This window comes from Mastomys coucha, unplaced genomic scaffold (genome assembly GCF_008632895.1).
Source record: "Mastomys coucha isolate ucsf_1 unplaced genomic scaffold, UCSF_Mcou_1 pScaffold6, whole genome shotgun sequence".
Classification (NCBI taxonomy): domain Eukaryota; kingdom Metazoa; phylum Chordata; class Mammalia; order Rodentia; family Muridae; genus Mastomys; species Mastomys coucha.
The window spans coordinates 7937986-7956540 of record NW_022196912.1 but is presented as its reverse complement, the minus strand read 5'-3'; the positions used below and the strand labels follow the sequence as shown (position 1 = coordinate 7956540).

Below are 18555 nucleotides of genomic sequence, written 5' to 3'. Positions count from 1 at the left end.
AAAGAAAGATAGAGGGGAGAGAGAGAGAGAGAGAGAGAGAGAGAGAGAGAGAGAGAAAGAAATGGGAGCCACCCCAGACTCTGACATCCATTGCTGAAACCATTAGATCTCACATATGGTATGTTGTTCAGAAGCTACCCGCTGCATTTTGTTTACTACATAGTCATTATTTAGAAATAATGTAGTATAGCATGGCTATAAAAAATATTCTTTTCTGTATCTGTCCCTGAAACAATTCTTCCGTGAACATCTGTCCTACTTAGATGTTCCATAAACAATAGTTAGGTTTCTGTACCTGAGAAGAGGAGACGAATGCTTTGACTGATGTCGCGTTTGGTTGCTTTCCAGTTTTAAACTGTGTGAATTTCTTTTTTAATGTTCTAGGGGAAAGCAATGGTATTTGCCCCACGCAGAGGGAGTACTTTCAACCAGTTTTGCAATCTAGCTGAAAAAGCTGGTTTCTCTCTCCAAAGACATGAAAATTATGATGAGCGCATTTCAAACTTCCACTCCAAGGTTAGTTCTCTGCCTGTGCTAGATAACACTTTAATCCGAGTTGCATTTTGAAGAGATCATGGTCTTTTTGGCAGGTAACCTAAATATTTGATTAAAGTATTCTTTAGGTGTGTTGCTTCCGAACAGCTATTTGTATCTGATTATTTTGTGTGGTAAAGCCATCTTTTATCTTTGCATGTCTATGAGGATTTTACAGAAATCATTCCTGTTTACCCCTTTCTCTGAAACAAACTAATCTTTTTCCTTCATAATGGACTAATTTGCAAGATGCAAGGGGAGGCGGCTTAGAATGAATGACAAACACGCATTTGTGTTTTAATGAAAAACCTTCAGCTTTTAAGTAGGTTAAATGCTTAGCCAGACTGAAATAAATAGAAGGTGAATGTCTAATTGTATCATGTTGGACTGTAAATCTTTATCTCTGCTTGCTTTATGGCTGGGTCAGTTGACAGTTTGAGACTGTTAAATCTCATACAGAATTTCACAGTTGTGAGGTTATGTGTCAGATTGAGACACTACAAGATTTAGGTCAGAAGCACTTATCTGAGAGTGAGTTCTAAGCCTGCTTACATAAAGCAATGTTATCAGCCTTTTTATTATTTATGGGCATAGGGCAATATAGGACACCAAGGGGGAAGCATTTCATGGAAAAGTTTTTAGGGTCTGCACGTTTGCTGGTGCCTGCCACAGGGACTAGCCTAACACAACTTTCTTGTGTCTATTTGTGCCTTTACTGAAGTCTCCCTTTGCTGAGCTCATCTGTCCTTGGTGTGAGACTCTGACTTGTCATGCTTTTGCAAGCTATGACTGCAGAAAAGTAAAAAAGCCTGACCTTAATTTTCTCCTGGGACAATGTGAATAGCATTCTTTATTGCGCAGGGCTGTGATATAATGTTGAAATATGTCAGCTACTGAAAAGCCGTATTCAAAATGGATCAGATCTTCCAAGCAAGAGAAAGGACCCTTATTCTCACTTCCTTGAAATGGGTTCCCTTCTTTGTGTCTCTAGGGCTCCATTTAGCCTATGGGTGGGAGTGGGGGTAGAGGGTGCTTTGAGAACTGGAAGTTAAATGGCACCCTCTCACTGATGGAATTAGACCTGTGCCTTACACTCAGAAAATAGGAACCAACTGGCAAGTCATTCACGTCTTACCTGCTTCTCCAGAATGATGCTCCCCCTCCCTACCCTCACCTCAGAACAAAAGGAAGAGCTCTGAGGGGTTACCTGCTGGGGAAGTGTCTCTCCTGGCCTCCTGAGTACTTTCAACTAAAGGAATGAAGAAGGTGGCCTTCTCTCAGAGTCAGGCTGCAACTAGGGGGTCAGCTGGCACTGCGTTAACATCCTGGCAACTTCTGGGGCTTTGGAATAACAGATGCTTTTAGTTTCTCAGTGACAGCTCAGGAGAGCGAAGGTGTGGGTGCTTCCACCAGCACAGATGTTTGGTATTGCCCCCCAGGACCCCTTGTCTCCTCTCTGAAACATCTGAAGTAGGATGGTACAAGCAAGACACTTGAGTCCTTGGTGCCGCCCCCCTCCTTTGTCTAGAACTTGTCAGTCTCTAGTGGATGGCAACCTCGTCCTTTGATTCCAGTGCTGTGTCCTACCTGCTAAGCACAGTACACTCAGAAAACCTATGAATATGTTTCTAGCATCTATATTGTACCCAGTGTGTACTTGGTAGGTCGCCACTGACTGCCAGCCCAAACACAAATACATCTCTTTAAATAATTAAATGGCCTTAGATTTGCTTACAAGTCAAATTCTTTCCTTTGCTGGCAATGGGCTTAGAAATAGTCTCCCTTGTGGTTGTGGGGTGAGCCTACAACGTGAATGATGTTCTTAGGAAGTAGAACCCAGGGAAGATACTGTGCGGTCCTGGGTCAAAGGTATAAATAAATAATAGTGTGTGAGTGTGTGTGTGTGTGTGTGTGTGTGTTTAATGAGAGCTATTTCAATTAGTTTGACATCTTGCTTCTATCACAAGAATGCTCATCCCTTGTGTACCCTTTTTCAGCAGACTCATGATCCCCATCACCCCCTAACCCCACCACCACCACCACACACACCAGCCAGCCGGGACCAGGTGGAGTGAGTACAGTGTTGCCCCGTTCTTGCTCACGGAGCTCAGGAGTCCCAGTCCCAGCCCGTGAGGCCAAAGGCAATGTGCCCTGTCTCTGCCACCTCCACGCAGCTCCTGGAAGCTGAGGGCCAGCTTGGCTGGAGGAACCTCCTCCCTGGTGGCTTTTGTTGGCCGCGTGCTAATAGCCAGGGCTTAAAAGTTTCCCATCTTGAGCTGCAATCAGCTTTCTTCCTCTGCATCTCTGGCCAAAGCCCACCGTCCCTGGGCCGCTCCTGCTCCCCATCGGAGGAGTAGCGGTTCCCTTCGGGCTGCGTGTTATCCTCTTAGCCCTACTGTGTTGGAATAGACCGTAAGCAGCTGGAGGACTGTAAGACGCCTGATAATGCCGCTCTTTTCCGCTGTCCCGTCTTAATCTTGTTACACAAATGGTTGTGAAGAGATTCATGAATTTTAATTTTGCCCTCTGCATTAGCGCCTCACGTCACTCATACACAGCTGCCTTCTATGCCGAGTTTTTCACCCCTCCTCTTACAACAGGGGAAAAAATTAGTTACAATCTTGGCAGTAGTGCAAGGTAAAAAAAAAAAAAAAAAAAAAATCTACAGATTTAGGCAACCACCCATGAAGCTGATTAACAGTCAGCGATCAGGAGGAACAGCTTTGCCTCTTAAACTTTTCACCTCTCATTGTTAACTGTGAAATTTTATTTCCGTTAAAAAGCAAGCCTGTAATCAAAACGGTGCCATTCTGCACTCTGCCCGTGCTTTTGTTAAACCGTGCCCACACCGTGCAGCCGGCGTGCCCAGGAACCAGGCAGCCAAAGGTGGAGTGCGCTTTTAAAACAGTGCCTTGCTGCTTGTCCGGGTAACAGGAAAGGGAAAAAATAATAACAACAAAACACTTCCCTGTCCTTTCCAGGCGCTTCTTGGTTCCTCCAGGCTGAGAATCAAACCTCCTGCTCTCTGGTGTGGTGCAAACCACGAAGATACAGGATTGTTCAGACAGCCCGCGGTTTAGCCAGGAAAAGCTGAGGTGTAGACTGAAATTAGCTGATGACACTGCTCAAGGGGTTCTTTCGAGGCATAATTTTACAAGCCACGAGTTGGTTTTTGTGTTGTTTTGTTTTGTTTTTCTAACTTTGGCAAAACCACTGGCATTTTATTTTTTATATTTTTTGTACTCAGCTCAGAAAAAAAGGAGGGTGGGGGTGGAAGGGCTTGAGCTGTGAAGTCAGTACATTGTGTGAAATGCGAAGCCATATTGCACTTCTGCTTATCTATTCAAAATGCCACATTACAAGTGGCTGGTGCTTGTAATCTGTGTGGTGTGCTGTTGATAATTGTGGCTACTGTAAAGGGTAAACAGTCTGAACCCCACACCTACTGCTGTTCATGCCCTAGTAAGGCTGAGTGTGTTGCAGCCAATTAGCAAGTAAAGCACAATGCTTCTAATAACAGCTATAGAATTTAGAATTTTAGAATAAAGACCCTGCTTTAACCTATGAAATTGAAAATTTGTTTTATTCACAATTTGTTTTTTGTTCCTATTTTCTCAAGGTGCTTTCTTACTTCTTAAAAATTATAATTATTAACTAAGCAAAAAAGTATAGCCTAAGTAAATGGAAACATTCTTAAGTCTTGTTGTAGCATTTCCCCCATCCGAGACAGTATTTCCCAACAGCTTTGTGTGTGTTCAAGGACTCTCCTAGAACAGGCTTACTTGGTTTCCAGATAGCCAGGTGGGTGTTTGTGAGGTGGGAAGCACCTCTATTTCCAGAAAGGCTCAGAGGGAGAGCCAGGCTGGTCTCAGCCCCTTCCGGCAGCCAAACCTGTGCTTTGGCCTCCAGAGGTCAGCACAGAATTCAAATTAAAAGTGATTTCTAAACCATATTTACAGAAGAATTATTTATCCTGTATATTACCTCAGGGACTTTATAAAGAGCTCATTTGAGGCTCTGGATATTAGTGCCTGGAGAGTGAGTAGGTCAGCTGACTCAGAGTGATCAACGTTCCTTTATCCTCAGGCCTGGAGAAAAGAACTTAGCTATGGTGGCCCCCTCTACTCTCTGAGAAATGTTTCAATGATCTTGTTCCGTTGCTAGGGCAATGTGTGACTACAAGGTGTGTTCAGAGCCCGCATGGACAGCAGAATTGGGGAAGCCAATTTCTTGGAATTCTCATGATGATTATTAGACGAGAGAGTGAGGAACACTGTCAGCATGTGGGTGGTAACAGGCTCTTCAAGCCCTGTTCTAAGTAGACGACTTTTGTCGTTTGTGAGCGGACATCTAAGAAAGCAAATGAGCTCATATCAGTAACCACCCTACTTCCCGTTCTTGGGAAAGGAGGTGAAGCTGGGCGGTGCTGCCGCTAGCCTAGCCGTTAATCAATGCGCTCTGAAGGCAGAGGCAGGCGAGCCCACAGATTGAGTTACATTTTTGAGACAGGGAAACCCTGTCTCAAAACAAACAAACAAACAAACAAACAAACAGGAAAGGAAGGAGGTGAAACTGGCCTTAGGTCCCAGTGGAGAAGGTAGGCTCATGACTCCTGTCTTGAATACTGAAGACATGTCACCATTTTGGAATAGGATTTAGAAGAGACATGTACTTCTAAAAGATGCAGGTGAACATCTTCCCAGCAGACAGCCTAGTAGCATATGATAGTGGAGCCTTTGCTGAGATGTTTGTTTAGGGTGGCCAGTAGTGACTGACTTGAAAGAAGAAAAGAATTGTTTTCCTATATAGTGGTAAGATTTCTCATCCTTATAAATTAAAAATAAACAATTGGCTCAAAAATACCAACTTAGAAACTAGCCAGGTGTGGTGGACCATGTCTTTAATCCCAGAACTCAGGAGGCAGAGGCAGATGGATCTCGGAGTTCAAGGCCAAGCCTGGTCTACCGAGTGTTTCAGGACAGCCAGGGAAATCCCGTCTCAAAAGAAACAGAAGAAGAGGAGGAAGAAAAAGAAGAAATAAACTGCTATCTATGGAATAAATATAAATGTGACTGTCAGATTTATTCTAGCCAAATCTGGGGGGATAACCTGTACTTTACTTGTCATTTTCCAGTTTAGGTTTGAAGGTTGGTTGGGATTTAAAACTGTATCACAGAAGGCCCTCAGAAATTCACCTTAGCAACATCAAGTGTTGCCGCTCTGTTCGAATACGTTCCTGGGAGTGGGGTGGGATCCTAAACTACCACTTGCTATAAATGCCCCCAAATGAGACCTAGGCAGTCTTTGAAGTGTCTGAAGCCCACAGCTGTGTCTTAGTGCCCAGCTATTGCAATGGTCCCCAGTTACTCTAATACCCTTGCCTGCCCGAGCGGTGTGGCACTGCCCAGGGCAGCAAGAACCAGACTGAGAAAGAGACATGTGCAGCGTTCCTCTGGGAAAGATGAAGGTACCCCAGCTTTCCCTCAGTCATGGTGCAGGTACAACCGCGCAATCCTCACCTAAAACAAAACGAAACAACAACCTGTCCCCATCGCCAGATTCCTGTGTTAATACCATCATGATGCCAGTACCACTAAAAACTATGTTGAGTTGTTTTCCTGTGATTATTTCCCAGAATTATATATTTACGTTAATAAACCGTAATATTAAAATTAACATTAATGCTAATTTATAAAATTTGGTATTTCTGTTATTTTCAGTTGAAAAAAGAAGGGTCAGACATATATGAAGAAAATCTCCATTACCCACTTCTGCTTATTTTAACCAAAACGATATAGAAGATGCACAGAGAATGATTTCCACAGTGTGAGAAGCCGGCCACCGCTCCCCTGGGACTCAGGGCTCCACCCACTTTCGAACATTCCACATCCTGGAACTCCGCCCATTACTCCGGCCCTCCGCAGCTCTCCCACAGTTTCTTTTTAAGGCAGCTTGTTGCTCTTCTGTACCAAACCTTTGTGTGTTTTTATGTGTCAACAGCCTGTCTGAGATCAGAATTTGACTTGTGGAGCAATCTAAATAGTTTTCTCTCTAAAGCACAATTTCTTTTGATGATTTCCACCTGCCCCCCCCTCCTTTTTTTAATTGCCTTTGTTCTGTTTGGTAATAGTAGTCTTTATCTGTAAACACAGAAAGCATTACCATTCATTTCTGGATAAATAAATAAATCTCATTTTTCTGATGTCCCAATTAATTGTTTCAGTCTATCCTCTCTTGCTGTGTCTCTCTGTCTCTGTCTCTCTCTCTCATTATTTTTTCTTTTTAAACAGGATGTTTTTTTTCCCCTATAGATGTATAAGAAATGACTACATCAGTCCAAAGCCTCATAAACTGACCGTTTGTCCTCTGGACACAATAGCGTGGCCAGCCCTCTGCTCCTCCTCCCCAATTATGTGTGATTAGTCTCAGTGTGCTGTGTCAAGGAGGGGGAGCGCGCTGACTGCTTATTATCTGTTTAGGTACAAGAAGAGCACATTTAGGCTCTGACTATGAATGAAAAGTGAGCTTCTATCAGGGCTTAAATCTAATGCCGCTGTTCTCCAGGCTCTCTCAAAATAGGTCTCTTCCAGAGAAATGTTGACTAAATGTTAAATAAACTACAGTGCAACCAGGGGATAGAAAGAAAGAAAGAAAGAGAGAGAGAGAGAGAGAGAGAGAGAGAGAGAGAGAGAGAGAGGAAGGAAGGAAGGAAGGAAGAGAAAGGTCACTCAATTAGCTTATTTAAAATAAGTTCTGAGATTTGAGTGTACAGTGAACATTTAGTAGGCTCTACTCCGGATGAAGCTTTGCTGCAGGGACCCAGCCCATCCTGACTGCTGCTTATAGGAAGTGCGCTAATGCCTTTTGTGGGAATTCAAATGTTTATCTGCAAGGAATCACCTGTGCCCATGGCAGGAATGTCATTAGGTGGGTTAGCTGTGTATATCCACATGTATAGCAGAAGAAAAAGTGTATATTGAATGTGATACAATTAAAGTGATAGGTGGGGCTGGGGCAGGGGCAGCTGGGAGACTCATCTTTTTGCATGTTAAACAAACTTAGCTGCCATAAAAATATTGACTCTCAGATGTCTTCTCTGCCTGCTTCTATCATCAAACAAAAATGTTACCTTCCATTTGCATGTCCCTGTAGTCACCACATTCTCTGTTCCATCAGAGCACCTAGACCGATCTCAGAAGGCACAGGTCAAGTCTCAGTTAGATCACACATTTCTTCCTCACAGAACCTTGAATTGCAATGCCGAGTGATGGGCTAGCACCACAATAACAGCTATTTATTCCTCTTTGGATAAAACAGCAGTCTATTCTCAGTGCTAGATAAAGACAGGGCGATGCAAACCAGCCATTTAGCTGAGGAGTTCAGCTGGTGGCCGCTCTCCTTTGCGACTGTATGAATTACACACTGGCTTCGTATTTTCCTGTTTAAAAAATTAGAATTTGGGATGTTTCAAAAGGCAGCACAAGTCATCCCACTCATGCGGACGAAAAGTCAACGAGAATTATTTCTTAGACGAAAACCCGCAACTAAATCTGCCAGACAAAGGAATCCTGCCTCTGTAGCGGCAGTGAGATGGTCTGTTTCCCCTCTTTTTAAAGTATAGAACAGCAGGACCATGAGAATATTTCCTTTCTTTTCAGCCAGAAAAATACTTGAACTGGCAGAAATTCAATTTGCATTTGAGTGCTGCAGATGCAATGCTTATCTCTTTGGGAGAAGTTTTTTTTCTCTTTTCCTTTTTTTAAAAAAGCAAACCAGCAGTGTGTTTTCTAGAAGTATCTGAGAACAGTGTATCAGATTTGAGCTATTCCTACTTAGAGACATTCAGTAAGACTATATTTTTCATGGGGTGATTATGACCTCAAGATTCCCCTATCACATGTTCAGAGAGAGATTCATCTGTAGAATTTACAGAATCCTTACCTGGAAGTATCTCTGCGCTAGGCTCTCTCAAAGTGTACAACAAGGTAGTTATATTTTTAAGTACTTGAAAAGTGATTTTTAATTAATTTCCACATTTTTAATAGAATGCAGATATTGAGAAAGAAAAAATAAGGCAACTCTAGAAAGTTACTCCATTTCTGTTTCTCCATGAACTGTATGATTATTTCTAGGCATTAGTATTAGGTTATGTAGTTGGAATTGAAGTGGTCCATTCTACAACTGTCAATGTAAGTATGCACGTGCTTGTTTCCAAGGGAAGCCTGCATGCCTGGGAAGTCATAAGAGAATATTCTGGGCCAGTGAGATGGCACAGCAGAGGCAGGTGCTCACAGCCAAGCCTGACTACCTGAGTCTAATCCCCAGCCCCAGATGATGGAGGGAAAAAACCTGTTCCCAAAAGTTGTCCTCTCACTTTGAGGTGCTCACTGTGGCAACACACACACCGCAATAAAGGTTTTTAAAATGTAAACAATGTTAAGATTCAGTATCTTTAATAGATTTTTACCTTCGGATAAAGCTATTGATTTTCTTTTGTAGAGGTGGGTTGGGTGTAAGAACGCATCTAATATTGTCCACTGGCAGTTGTAAAGCAGTAATATGAACAGCCATGTCCAAGTTGGTTATGAGAAATTTATTTTATTTTATAGCAAGACATATGCTGTGAATTGGGATAAAAGTGCTCAGAAAGACTACCTGAGAGGTAGGCGCTATTTTGTATAAATTGTGTATTTTGGCGGCTTTTTGACTGAGCATGAAAATGTAACTTCCATTAGGGAAGGGTAATTTAGGTGCTCTGTATTCAGCAGAAAACTTGTCGGGGCCGTAAAAGCTTTTCTGGCTGGTTTCTCGGGTGTTTTCAGAGAAGAGCTGCCACCCCTTGCTGATTTTCCCTTTGGCTTCAGTATAGGCGGAATTTACCACTGCTTACCTGTTGAATTTAGTTTGAGGGATCCAGCAGTTAACTGAGTGAAAGGAGGGATTGGTGGCTCTCTGGAGCCCTGCTCCAACAGCCAGGTGTCTGTCCTAACTGGTTATGTGCCTTTGACAGTTGAAGAACCTAGTTAATGCAGTAGTGGTAGTTGTATTTTTGGTTTTTGTTGTGTTTTGTTTGTTTGTTTTCTTCTCCCCACTGCCAAAGTAGGGCATACCTTTTTCTAAGGGATGAATGAATGAGTAGTACTGTTTTTGTCTTGATAGGTGGGAACTCTCTCCTTCCTCCAGCTCAGCTTCTGTAGATTTTGGCTTTGTGCTTAGTCAGCGTTTGCATTTGGTTCCAATCAATGCCAGACGGTTGGGAAGCATTGTGTGGCAGACCCTTTCGTTGGACTTTGGGGGAGGGGCCGGATGCCCACATAGTCAAGAGAGGCCCACTGAGCGTAGGCATACACACCAGAGCTGGGACAGTGAGGTGCTTGGCCCCAGATGTTTGTCTTGGTTGTCCTCCATGGATCAAAAGCCCATGTCTTCAGAATTTGGAAACATAATTATGCTGAGTGGCTCTCACAGAGGAAAGGTGGTTTGAAAGGCACACTGACTTTAGCCAGAGCAAATACGTTTTCCTGAGCAGACTATTTCTCAATGATAAAGGAGCCCAGCCCACCGTTGTCTGACACACCATCAGGCCTGAAATACCACTTTGAATTCTCAGAGTCCATTTTATCCGGACTGCCTGCTGCCCAGGCTGCAACTGGAGGCTTTCTGTATATCCAGCTTAGGAAGCCTGTGCTTTTGAAATGTGTTTGTTTATTTATTTATTTAGTCTTCCTGACTTTTCAATTAATACATTTTTTAATAGATAAAACAGATCATACTGTGACTTTTAAAATGTCAACAAGCTTGTAAACAGAAATGTAATAAAATGGCTAATAGGCGATTCAATAGTTAATGGAGGGGCTGAAGTGTGAGCAAATACAGTAGCTCTATATTGGAAACTGTGCAAGTGAAGATGGCTTTACTATTGCAAACTGAGGAAGAAAATTGTTTTTAATTAGCACCTTCATAAGAACTGCTGATTAATACTGTTTTGTTTGGTGAAAAGCTTTCAGCTGAGTAATTTGTGCAGCCATTACAACAGTTTTGTTAGAGCGGGACTCCTGTTGTTAAACACAAACACCAGATGATAATGCTGGAAGATGAGTTTGTCATGTAACAATTTACCTTATTGAAAAAGCTTTATAGAAAACCCAATACAGTAGGTACCAGCAGAAATCACAGATTTTAAATCTTTCCAAAATTGCAGTGTGCCAGGCTTGAAGTTCTTTTTTCCCCCCAGAGACTAGAAGTAGATTTTATATCATTTATAAAATTATATACACAGTTTAAAGGTAGCATGGACAGGCCACTCTCTCAGTGGCAGTTTACGTGGGAGCAGTGAAGTGGCCATGTATTCAAACAACCTCTAACTAGTCAAAGCAGGGTGGCAAATGGAAGCCTAATTAAATAATCTCACTAAGATGTAAATTTGCATTGGGCTTGGAAGCAGGGAAATAAATTTGAACTGGTGGTTTTGCTTGGGGTAGGTTCATCATATGTGGGATTTAAAAAAAAAAAAGTTTAATTAGCCCCCCTCCCTTTCTTCCTCCAGAACTGTTTTAACTGGTCAGAATAAACACCACACAAGCAGTAGACCTGACCAGGGAAGAAGACCCATTTCAGGGAACTACAAGAGAATGATGTTCACTAGCCAGCACACACATGGGAAACTTGAAAAATAAATAAATAAAATGCAATGGTAAAGCATATTTGCATTAAAATATTACACGACCCAAGGCTGGTAAGAACTGCAAATTATTGGAGTGGCGTAATAGAGCATGAGTTGGTTTTTTTTTTTTTTTTTTTTTTTTTTAAGACAGGCCTTCGGGGTAATAACCAGGGTTGAGGCTCACGACAGTGCCAAATAAGCTTTAGACAGCATAATAGTCGGCAAAGAAAGCCACAGAGCACTAATGTGAAGGAAGAGCTGTCCACCACATGCAGCAAAAATCACCAAAGGTCATTTTATGGTAGCAATTGTGACATAAAATTGGTGGTCATGCTACATGCCTAATACTCTGCACGGCTTTATAAATGATGGGCCCCTAGCGATGGCTGTCATTAAGTGCTTTCATCATAATAAACTTTAAACTGTTGGCTTTATGAATCGCCAGCGAGCTTCAGCTGTTCGTCGGATGGAGCTTGCAGCGCCTTAAGTGTGACAAGACCTATTAGGAATTGCAACCATGTTTCAAGCGTACTTGGCTTCCTCACTCCTGGGGTGATTGCTGCCTATTAACCGGCGGCTGGGAAGATTTTCCTCCAGCAATCTCTGATCAAGAGCTTTTTTGGGCTTTGACCTGCATTTCCGTCAAGACTTCTTCTGAGGAGTTTTATAAGAGCAAAACTCCAGAGGATTTATAGCCACTTCTGATTAATACCTTTCCCGGTTTTCTAGCAACTCTCCCACTGCTGCATAGAGAAAAGCTTTCATTGTTCCTGAGGCGCTTATTTCTGCCCTTTTCTCTGCTTCCTGATTCCCTCTAACGTGTTCTCTCTGTGAAATCCTCGGGGTGGAACCTAGACAGTTGGTGAAGTTGTTACAGCTGGAGAGACAGAGAAGGGAAGAGGAAGGCTTTTATATTTTTAAAGGATTACATGCAGAGCGGCCTGGCCCCGCCCATTTAAATACCCGTTGTGACGTCACCCGCAGCCCCTGGTACCAACAACATCTTTAATGAGCCTTCGGTGTAAATTGAGCGGACACATAAAGATTTCATGATTCAAATTACACTTTCATTAACCTTTAGCACGGGAAGTCTTTTGGTTTCCACATTGTGGCTTACCGGTTGTTCTGCTACTATAAATAATAAATGTTTGGAGACCCACTCCTTTAAAACCTGGGTATTTAATGTACGAAGGCTAAATGCCTAACACAGGCTCACTTAGCAAGAACTTGAGTTCTTGCCTGTCTCCAACCTGGAGGCCCCTCCACCCCCTCCTTTTCTTCAGCTTGCTCTGATGTTCTAAGATGGCAAAAGCTTTCGCTGAATTCCCTGTCTTAATATGCTCATTTGTCTTCCGTTTTAGCTAAGAAATGCCCTAATGAGAGTGAAGGGAATGTCTCAGGTGTGCCCATTGCACAATTAAATTAGCAAACCTCAGAGGGACTGGATTAAAAGTCAGCAGGACGCATCTGGGGACCATGGGCCCAAAAGGACAGAGGCCCTGGCCCGCCCTGGTAGCCTGTGTCCCAAACTGGTCTTCCCAGATGAACTTTGTGTGTGTGTGGGGGGGGGGGGGGGGGGGGGTGTTACTCCCCCATCTCCCTCTTGGGAGCAGTTTTCCACCGCTGTCCGAGTGGAGCCATTAGTGATTGTCGAGCCCAAAGCAGGCGGGCGGAGGAGCGGTGGCTTTCGGGGTACAAAGGCACGCTCGGTTCACCCCGCGAATGAGAGAGCGGCCGAGGGTGGACCTGAGCCGAGCCGAAGCCGCGCAGGTGCACGCGGCGACAGGCGGGCCGCAGAAGGCCGGGAACAAAGGCGCCTCGGGGGCCTGCGCAGAGGTCACCTGCTGCCTCCGGGGCAGATTAAGGAGGCCTGGAGAGGGCATTGGGAGGAAATGGTGCCTTGCTTCTTTGGAAAATCAATTCGTCCCACCCTTAATGGGGCGTTTTGCTCCCCCTCTTCGGGAGTGACTGGGCAGGTGTGCTTCCAGGTCTGGGGATGGGGATCCGATGGAGGAGGTGCTGCCTTGTCCTGCCTGCGCACCCTAAGAACCTCTTTCTGCTCTCTCTACAGTCCCATTTGCCTTTTCTCTCTGCTCCCGGCTCTCCTGCCTCTCTCTGCTCAGGCCTCTTCATAATGAGGCTGGAAGTGGAACTTTACCTCACTCCCTTACTTGGCGATTTCTTTTTCTTCCCCAGTGACCTGGTTGCACTTTGCCCCCGCTCCCTGCCTGCCAATCTCTTCTGGATAGGGCCCCTTTCCATTCTTGAGGCTCCCCCTCCTCGCCAGCCCCGGGAGGCCCAGCCTCTCTCCAACCAGATCCCCTGCCACACAGCCGCCCCCCCGCGGAGCAAGGAAGAGGCCTCCTCCGAGTGAATGGCTGGTAAGGAGGTTTTTAATTTGTCTGGAGCCACAAGGAAAAGGCCTCTGGGCAGCGTCCCCACCCCCGACCCCCCAAGCCCTCAGCAAGCTTGGCAACGCCTCCTGGGTAGGGCTCAGAGCCCCTCTGCCTTCCTGGTGAGCGCTGTTACCTCGCGATCCTGGACCAGGTTTACTGTGACAACTGGGTTGAGGGAGTTAAAAAATAGGTCGGAGCGCTGTGTGCAAAGTCACCTCTGCCTTCCAGAACAAGGACTCGGCTACGTCAAAGTCTCTGTTTTGTTGTTCCAAATCTACCAATATGAGAAATTTAGAGGCCTGAGCTGATGTGGCTGTCAGACAGGGTTAGAAAAGGCTGTTCGGGCCACAGCTGTCTGGATTTGCAGCCGGCCTGCTCGTGGTGGCGCTCTCCTTGAGCTTGGGGAAAATGTCACCGGGCCGTCCCCCGCTGAGGACCATAGAAGATAGTGCATTTAAAAGCTTTGCCCACCTGACCTATGGCTCCACCTCCAGGTACATTAGCCTTCACTTCCTTCACAGGCTTTATTTTTAGGAGCAGAGGCTTGCAGCCCTGACCTAGCCTGTTTTGAGTAGAAGGAGAGAAATGAAGCTGTTTGGGCCTCCTGGCTTTTTTTTTTTTTTTTTTTTTTTTTCTCGTCTTGCTTCTCTCCGGGGTCCTTCTGTCCAGTCAATTTGCCCTTCAGACTAGTACTGGGTGTGACCCCGAGTGACAGTTTTCAGGGTCTCTATTTTTCTACCTCCTGGACCTCGCTAGGGCTCTGAGACTCTTAACACACCCCACAGCTGAGGTATAGCATGGTAGTAGCTGTCCAGCCATGAACTTGTAGTAGATTGGCAGGGAAATGGTAACAATCATGTCCAGTTCATCCCACCAAGAACATGATGCTCATTTCTTGGTCCCTTGATTCCATATCTTGCTTGCTTACACCACCCAGGCATTAGAGAACATTAGAACAATCAGAGGCTTGCAAACCACTTGTGTGCTGATGTTTGCCCTCTCATGCTTCTGGAACCAGCTACTATTGTAGGGCATCTACCAGAGAAGACTATGGATTTAAGCCAATAGAACATATTAGCTAGCCAGAGACTGCGTCGGGTGTTTGGGATCCCATCGTAGCCCCGGGCTTTTCTCAGGGTGAGATTTTAAAACAAAAACCATGCCCTCCACTGACATACTTTAGTTGGCTGGCAGTGGAACTACAGAAGCCAAAAGGCAAGGTTAGTACATTTAGAGACGTTCCCAGAATGATGGACTTTGATGGGTTAGGTCTTTGTTTTCATTTTGACAGGTGGTGCTGTCTGTGTGCTGAGTTTTATGGCCTAAATAGCACTTCCATCATGGAGTCAGTTGTACTAAGATCTGGGGGGCCTGTTATCCTACCACATGAGAAAGCTCTCAGACTGTCTATCCACTCTCTGGAGATTTGTGGCCCACCAAGTATGTCCATGAGCAAAGAGGCCCTAGCTGCTGTGGCTGCATCAGAGAGAGAGAGAGAGAGAGAGAGAGAGAGAGAGAGAGAGAGAGAGAGCAAGGAAAACAGATAGGATCCCCTAAAGCTGCCTACTTGCTGTGCCCATGCTCAAAGTGGGGCTTTGAAGGTTAGTCTGTTACACAGCAATAGATAACTAATCCAATCACTCATTCTAGTTTCTCTGAGAGACTCTCCTGCATCTTTAGCTGTAACTTTAGATACCAAAATGTCTGTTACGTTCAGCCTAAATGGGTTGAATTCCATTCAGGAAACCCAAAAGGAGGAGTTGGGTACCACAGTTCTCCCTCACCATTAGGAGCCAGCCTATTACAGAAGCAAATGGCTCTGAAGCTGCTGAGAGAGGAAGATGGGTGGGAGACAGAAGAAGAGCAGCATCAGAAGAGCTCTGCACTAGACCTGTAGCAGGTCGGTCATCCCAGGCGAGCTTTCTGAAGCATCTCCCTTCCCTTTGGGAACACAAGGGAGATGAGCTAAATGTTTTGAAACCTCATTCTGTGCTAACTTCTGAGGTACTTAAGATAAAAAACCTTCTACTGTTAATGCCAGAGATTTGGACTTCCTCTGGGAATCAGGCTCCGGTACCAGCAAGATGCTTTCGGTCATTAACTCGCTCCAAGAGAATAACTAATTAGTACTACTCAGAGGACTTTGCGGGATGGCTTCTCGGAGTGTCACCTTCTTCTTCCCCAAGCTGAGAGCTCTGGAGGATGGGGCCTGAGCTTCTCCATCTTTATCTGCTTACAGCCATGGTGTAGTGTGCACTGCGGTACATGTCCAAGATCTAAAGGTAAACAGAAAGACTCTGCTATGTTTGGGGGGCCATGTAAGAAAGGCAAAATGGCTCCGTGCAAGTAGCTTGAAACAGTAAACAGCTGTGGCAGCGCCTCATAGAGGAACTGCGTTTTGTAATAAAGCCAATGAAGGTCAGATAAGATCCAACTGGTCGGCAGGGCTGACCTCAAGCAAGATGGTCAGTGCAAACCTCCTTGACGATGAGAAGGGGCCAGTCATGCAGGCGATAATGGTAGCGAACCAGAGGCTGGCTGGCCCTCGGGGAGGCTGAGAGGGGCAGTGTGGCTTGGCCTCCTCAAGATGTGAATAGGCAAGGAGATTGAGCCCAGCGCCCCAGCCAAGTGTTCATCTATACCTCCAGCCCCAAATGGCCACTTGCCAAAGGTCACTCTGCTGATGAGAAGCATGTTAGCAGAAGTGGAGAGTCCAGGGAATACTCGAGTATAGGAACCCTGGTGAAAGAAAGTGGCAGTTCTGTATGTGACGTTGGAGTGAGGGGAACAAACCCACTGCAGGTATGCATTTAGCTAGGAACCCACTCCAGGTATGCATTTAGCTAAGAACCCACTCCAGGTATGCATTTAGCTAAGAACCCACTCCAGGTATGCATTTAGCTAAGAACCCACTCCAGGTATGCATTTAGCTAGGAACCCACTCCAGGTATGCATTTAGCTAGGAACCCACTCCAGGTATGCATTTAGCTAGGAACCCACTCCAGGTATGCATTTAGCTAAGAATTCATAGAATTCCTGCGGCTTCCTCATAAAATTTTAGGCAAAAGTCTTTGGGATCTCAAAGGACCTGGATCAATTTGAGTTCCCTGCTGTGGGGATTCAAGTCCTTTGGCCTCTTCACATCCCACCCTCGAGGCCTGATCTGCCTTTTCCAACCATGATTGCAAGGCCTGGTCTGTGGGGAAGGGAGGGAAGGACTAGTTGGGGGTAAGGGGTAGCTGCTCTGTGGCTTGCGCGTCCAGCTGGACCACAAGCATGATGGTAGTGCATGGAAGTGGAGTCTTCATGTTCAAAGGCCTTACATCTTCTTAGGCTCTCATACAGAGGTGGCTGTGGCAGGAGAGGAGGCCGGGGCTGCACCCATGTCCCTCCTAGGGTCTCTCCCACACCATCTCAAGATATCAGCAATACACAGGAATATCCATTCTAGAGGCACTCAGGGAAAGACCCCAAGAGGTTTGAGGTCATCAGCTGGAAAGTTCTCCCAGGAGACTGACTATCTGACCTTTTACCCAAGGGCACCCGTTTAAAGAGGCACCCTGTGGTCTAAGTGGGCAAGACCTTAGAACAAGTTGTCATTGGGTTCAAGTATGAGATAAGACAGGAGGGGACACTAGAAACCTGGGTGATATAAAGGGGCCCTAAGAAGAAGGGAAAGGAGCAGATATGAAGGGGCCAAGTTTCAAAAATCCATTCACCCATCTCAGTGTTCCCTGGAGTAAGGGGACAGTCCTCATTCAACAAGGTGCATGTAAGGACAACAGGGTATAGGACCTATGGCCCCTCCCATACCATGCATACAGTTTATAGATCAGGCTGAGCATGGCCTCAAATAAGATTCCCCAGGAAGGAGCCCAGTGTCTTGGGGATCATTGCAGAAGAGGAGCTGGGGAGATTGTAAGAGTTACTACAAGAGGGGCAGGGGACAGGAGGACAGAACTGCTACACTAAAGTCATGGAAGCTGAAGCCTGCAAAGGTCAAAGGTCAAGCCAGTCAACATTTGAGCCTGGAGGGGGATGGGAGGGGTTCATGCTTCCTTACCTCTAACTACACCATTGCTAGTTGATGACTTTAGAGGGAGGGAAGGCCAGTTGTTTTTGTAAGGGCCCCTGGTAGGTTGATCAGGCTTCAATGGATAGACCCGTATCCAGGAGTCCACAAATTGGACTTGGTATGGTTTTTATTTGTTGGGTTTTGTTTTTGTAAGTTAAGTTGGGAAGCTGGAGAGATTACTTATACTTAAGAGTACTGACTTCTCTGCTAGAGGACCCGGGTTTAAGTCTTAGTACACAGTCTCAACTGTCTATAACTCCTGTTCTAGGAGATCTGGTGCCCTCTTCTGGCCTTCAGGGGCATAGCACACACCTGGTACACATAAGTACATGCAGACAAAACCCCTATACATACAAAAAATAATTCTCCCTGTTGGAAAATGAGGATGGATTGAAGAGGAGTTATGGGGGAGGGTGGGTAGGGAATAAAGATGATCAAAATAAATTGTATGAAATTCTCAAAGTATTAATAAAAATATTTGGAGGGGGTGTGGAGAGATGGCTCAACTGTTAAGAGCTGGTTGCTCTCTCAAAGGACCTGGGTTCAATTCCCAGCACTCACACAGTAGCTTACAACTGTCTGTGACTCCAGTTCCAGGGGATCCAACACTCTCACACAGACATTCATGCAGGCAAAACACTAATGCCCATAAAATTAAAATAAATTATTAAATGTGTGTGTGTGTCCCCTGTGAAAGACCTGGTGAAGGGTGCTTAGAGAGATTGTGTTATGCAGAGGAGGCAGAATTGCCTTGCCTCTTGAGAGTTACAGTGCAGGAATAAGAGCCCTACTGGGGACATGAAGCTGAGGCACTCTAAGGCACAGGGGCAGATTCAGAGAGTGTTTGACTCAGCAGAGGAGATGGGTTAAGTGAGGGAAAGACACAT

The 18555-nt window shown here is 45.2% G+C and overlaps 1 protein-coding gene across 1 annotated transcript in view; it reads left to right on the top strand.

Moving 5' to 3' along the window:
* Positions 1 to 6744, top strand: part of Camkmt (calmodulin-lysine N-methyltransferase) — a 397552-nt gene extending 390808 nt beyond the window's left edge. Inside the window, exons 10-11 of the mRNA XM_031356809.1 lie at positions 385 to 516; positions 6255 to 6744. Of these exons, the coding sequence (XP_031212669.1) occupies positions 385 to 516; positions 6255 to 6332 (210 nt within the window). The 3' untranslated portion in view covers positions 6333 to 6744. The remainder of the gene's footprint in view (positions 1 to 384; positions 517 to 6254) is intronic.
* The last annotated feature ends 11811 nt before the right edge of the window (positions 6745 to 18555 follow it).